This window comes from Aphanomyces astaci, assembly GCF_000520075.1.
Source record: "Aphanomyces astaci strain APO3 unplaced genomic scaffold supercont1.75, whole genome shotgun sequence".
NCBI lineage: Eukaryota > Oomycota > Saprolegniomycetes > Saprolegniales > Verrucalvaceae > Aphanomyces > Aphanomyces astaci.
Window position 1 is genome coordinate 157,658 of NW_009798338.1, and position 4,983 is coordinate 162,640.

A 4,983-nucleotide genomic window follows, 5' to 3' on the forward strand; every position below is an offset into this window, starting at 1 on the left:
GATAGGTCCAGTATTTATGGAGAGAGGTTGACTGACAAAATGCTCAAAAAAGTCGAGCTGTACCACTCGCTGTTTCGAAACTCCCACTGTCGTACTGTATGCACGATGGGCAAGTAAGTCTCTCGTGAGGGGTTTTGTGAGAGAAAGCAATTCAAGAAGCTACAACTACGGAATCCAGCATCTACAACTTCAAGGTCGCATACGTTGCAATGCTTCTTACAATTTTGCCCCTTTCCTGTGACACTCGGAACCCCGAAACCCCTTGTGCTTGCTTACATATCATGTGTGCTCCTAAACCACTTGTTTTTTCGTATACGGTTCTCGGGACTATTGTGGCTTGCCAAGGGAAAATACTACGTACCGGAAGTAGTATTTTTTTGTCAGTAAACAAAGACATACTATTACAGTAATAGTATTTATGCTTACTTCCAGGTATTTGTGACATGAAAGGAGGAGAAATCATTTACTTCGAAGTATGCTTACTTGTTGACAAATAGAATAAATACTTCGAGGAATTGATTTCGCCAGTCGAAAGGAATTACTACAGAGAATAATTCAATAATAACCACTGAATATCGTGTCTTTGCAGCATGAACTATATATTTATTTCTTGACGCACGTCTCAGAACATATTTCCCTACTTGCTCCTCAGAATACCTTATTCTTTAGCCAGGCCCTTTCAGAATATATTATTCTATTTAAGTAACTGTTGTTGAGAATATATTTTTCCCTACCCCTAGAGGGATAGTAAGTGTGTGTAACAGGTTGGTAAACCGATCAAACTGATCATGACATACCAGATTATACAAAGTTTAAGTACAGCACTTACTTTAATGAAGTACCATACTAGTATTGTACAACGTACTTAGTTGTATATTCTTGCCAGAAAATATAGACTCTAAAAAGGCTCTTGTATTTTCTCCAAACCCATGTTTGGTTCAAATCCATCGAGTATCGACCGGTGCAGCACTGTGTTTAGTTCAAAGTCAATGGAGTGACACTTATAACAACGAGGTGGCATTGATTTGTCACAGCAAGGCGTCCTACTACGGTATATTATGAACGGCAAGGATATCATGGTTTGTCAATTGATTTTGAGTGGCTGCAAACCAAAGAGTCGGAGAATTCAGAGTCGTCTTTAGACCGCGTTTCACATTGAATTCAGCGGCAGAGTTTGTGTCTTACCTAGAAGACAAGTTCCGGTGTGCATTTGCTACCGACGCGGAAAGGTGTTCCTGAAGTTAGTGGTCGTCGATGCAGAAATAACGTTATGTTTCCTAACGTGAGTGGCATTCATCATCCTGTTCACTTCGAAGTTCGTTGGAGTAATCAGCGCATGTTGTTGAATTGATTAATTAAGCACCACGTGTCGCTGAGGTTGTGACTCACATTTCCGAGGTACTTCGATTTACTACAGTAGTAATTCCCTACTACTACTGTACTGTACTACTACGTAGTACTTCAAGTATAATAGTACTCCCGTAGGAGTAGTAACGAACAAATGAGTCGTTTACACCTGTACTATTACTGCGTAGAAGTAATTATGCGAGATTTATTTAAAATACTAATACTAGTACATCATAGTACTAGTTAGTACCAATACTTGTACCAGCTACTGTACTAGTATTACAGTAGTATTGTCGCTATTATTGACTTATTTCACCAAATAACGTAGATAGCCAGTTTATGGTACAGGGACAGTTGTGTCAAAAGGGGCATTTTGGCATGTCTGCTTTGGTCTTCTTCGCCGGTTCAGACATCCGGATAGTATCCGGAGAGTTAAAACCAGTTTTAAGTCACTTTTAGTGTTGCCCCCGACCACGCACGTATTCCTTGTGCTCTCGCCCCCTTCCTCAAGTGCTACTCTTTCCTCGTCCTCTTAACAGGTTATGAGCCTCCATTCTACCTCTGCGCTGACTTTGTGGGCACCCCGCTGGATGAATCGCGGCCTCTGGCCAACGCCATTTGAAAGACGGATTTCTTGTCCCAAACTACCGCCCTCGATATCATGGGGTATTTCACCCAGCCGAACGACCTTCCCTTTGGGATCCCTCGCGAGGCGCTCACGATCAGCAAGGAATATCTCGAAGTTGACGAGGTCAATAACCCCGATTTCTAGTATGTTGACCACTTCTTCTCGGAGACCGATCGTGATCGTCGGACATTAAGGTGCGTGCACAGCCAACTTGGCCAAAGCAATAGATCACGAGTCGGTCAAGGTTCTTGCTGTTCAGCGCTCTTTTGCGCACACCTTTTTGGTGTCCGGTGTTTCTAGCAACCTCCGGCATCGCTACCACACTACAAAATATCCCTACGCGCTTTTGGAGCTGCTGAAAACTCGTTTCAAGTCGAATGCCATGGACAATAACCCCACCGTGATTGCTAATCACTTACGGAATCTCAAGTTCACTGACGACAGTTGTATCGACACCCTCGCCGTGGAATTCAACGACCACGTGAAGCGTTATCGTGCATCATTGACGATGCCCACCTTCAATCTCTTGGATACATCTGCGATCTCGTCAATCGACTATGACACCTACATTTGGACCTATGCATTTATTGCGGACTCGGACCTCTGGGAAGTCATCAAGAACTATGTCTGGACTGCCCGAGTTGCTCTTAGTTCTTGACAATGTTTGTTCAATCGTGCCCACGAGCTTCTGCTTTGGGTAATCTCGGCTCTGCCATCACTGCCCAAGCCCGCACTCAGTATGCGGCCATAACGCATACCGTTGCGACCCCCGCACCTCCGCTCCAGGAGATCAGCCAGCCTTGATGGTTCGTTCCATGTGCTAAATCATTGACCATTCCGGGATATGTCCACCCGGACTGTTTCCACAACCCTGGCATGTACTGCTTTTACTGTGCCGTTGCCAATCATACGTTGCCTGAGTGCACTATCCTCAAGTCAGATTATGTCCGCAACATCATGCGTGCTGGCTTTGACCGTACAGGCTTTGAAAAACACGGCTCTTCCACTGCCAAGAAGCGCAAACGCGACGTCGACGCTTCGTTGCACCCAATCCACCGCTGACGTGACGACCTCGATGATCGCAGAGGGCCTAGTGGCCAGGGTGGTTTCAATGGCCATGGTAGCCCAGGTCGTGATGACCGTGACCGTGGTGGTGTCGTTATGACCGAGGACGTGGTGGCTTTCAAAATGGCCAATTGAGTTGCTTGATCTTTGGAATAGCCTATTGAATCAGCAGAACAATGAAATCACCATCACATAAGCAAAAAAACTGCATACATAGTTTAAGCTTAAACCGTGCTCCATAATCCGTCCCTCCTTTTTGCCTTGACTTCAGTGGAAATCGAAGTAAATGAAGGCTAAGCTGAAGTCTATTCAAGTCGATTAAATAATCAGAAAGATGCCGAACCTTTCGGCTTCATGCAGCACTTTTCAGAATGAAATCCAGGCGAGAAAGCTGAAATTTGCGACGACGTATCTTTCAAGTGCACCAGAAATTGGCCATCTACGTTAGCTTTCGAATCCATTTGATCAAATTTACAGGTGTTAACTTGTTTAAACTACACTCTACAAAATGTAGTTGTAGTATACCTACTAACTAGTATCGTGCTTTGCACCATTTTTGGCAATTCCAGGGTTAAATTCATTGTTTAAACTTTTCTCAGGCTTAAACAACGTCTAAAGTAACTTGAATAACGTAACTTGAATAACGGTTGGGTGCATTGCTTGAAGTTACTTCATCTAATGTGATGTTTGTTGGTTGAAGGTGGTTTTATAGGCACTTTCTTAAAACAAGTTGTTTGCCGTTTATGGCAAACAACTGCGGCAAGCACCTTGATGTGTTGAGGTAAAACAAGTTGTTTACCGTTTTCATTCTGGCAAACAACTTGTTTTAACGTCAACACGTCAAAGTGCTTACCGCAATGAAACTGAAGCACATATTGTACATGACCTCCCATCCGTGATGTAACGGCGCGCTACAACTACACGATGTATAGTTCTCCCATTTCACATCCTAATACGGTAGGCATCGTGATGAACGGGTGGTTTCACTGCGTAAGTTGGTCTGGTGCTGCAACTCGATTAGTTAGCGGCTGAAATAAAGTATGGGTTGTTTTATTCTGATGAAATGCAGAACTTGGGTTTAGCGTTGTTTTATCTTCAATCGGGCTTATATTATTTTTTCAATGTCTGGTTAAATTATATTAAAAGCACAATGACATAGTACATGTATAACACCATGTCAAGGTGTGATATCACCAATCAAAGACCCTCGGTCAAGTGACTCGGGTGACTCGGTGATTGGGATAGGTCGTGACTGAAGTTCCCCGACCTCCACCAATCAGTGGTCTCCCCGTCAAGTTCGATTGGTGATTGGACACCAAGTTGACTATTTTCAACGATGGGTGCCCCAACTCGTGTGAAACCGACTACGTTGAAATCGATTAGGAACGATAGAACCTTAGAGTTAGTTACCATTTAGATTGATAGAATCTTTAGCCTAGACTTCTAACTAACTCGACTTTACATTTTGCCCAGAACTCCTGACCTGGATGTTGGTTGATGGGAAGTGCATTTTCCCTTGTACACACTGTTTGGGTTCACGTTTGCCATGCAAATACATAGTACTACGTACTGTTGTAGGACTATTAGTAGTCATCTGTATTCGTAATAGCACAAAAACATAACCATCACCCCCTACCTATAGTATACGTATACCGGAAGTACGAGAATAGCGATATTGGGTTATATATTGAGGATAACTTTGTATTGCCCAATCACACCTCGTTATTTGTTCGAGTCAAAACCTCTATCATATAATGCTGGCCATTCCGTCACGTGAATGAAATGCAAAAACGGCGTAGAAGCCATTGGTAATAGTCATTCAAGATTGGGTTGAAGTTCCCTAGTCGACACGGGCCACATTGGGTTGGATCTGAGGTTTTGTCGAGTGTTAAACTCGGTGGACATCCATCCACAACAGAAATTTAACTCTATAAAACAGTACC

General features: G+C 43.4%; 1 protein-coding gene across 1 annotated transcript; it reads right to left on the bottom strand.

The window, feature by feature from the left end:
• Window positions 1–2,910: 2,910 nt before the first annotated feature.
• H257_15786 (hypothetical protein) lies at window positions 2,911–3,288 on the bottom strand. The gene has a single exon (XM_009843990.1). It carries the CDS (start codon window positions 3,092–3,094, stop codon window positions 2,912–2,914), a length of 183 nt encoding a protein of 60 aa, XP_009842292.1. The 5' UTR covers window positions 3,095–3,288; the 3' UTR covers window position 2,911.
• Window positions 3,289–4,983: the final 1,695 nt, after the last annotated feature.

Coding starts and splice junctions, on each gene's coding strand:
- H257_15786 (XM_009843990.1), bottom strand. CDS start 3,094: ATGGCCATTGAAACCACCCTGGCCACTAGGCCCTCTGCGATCATCGAG.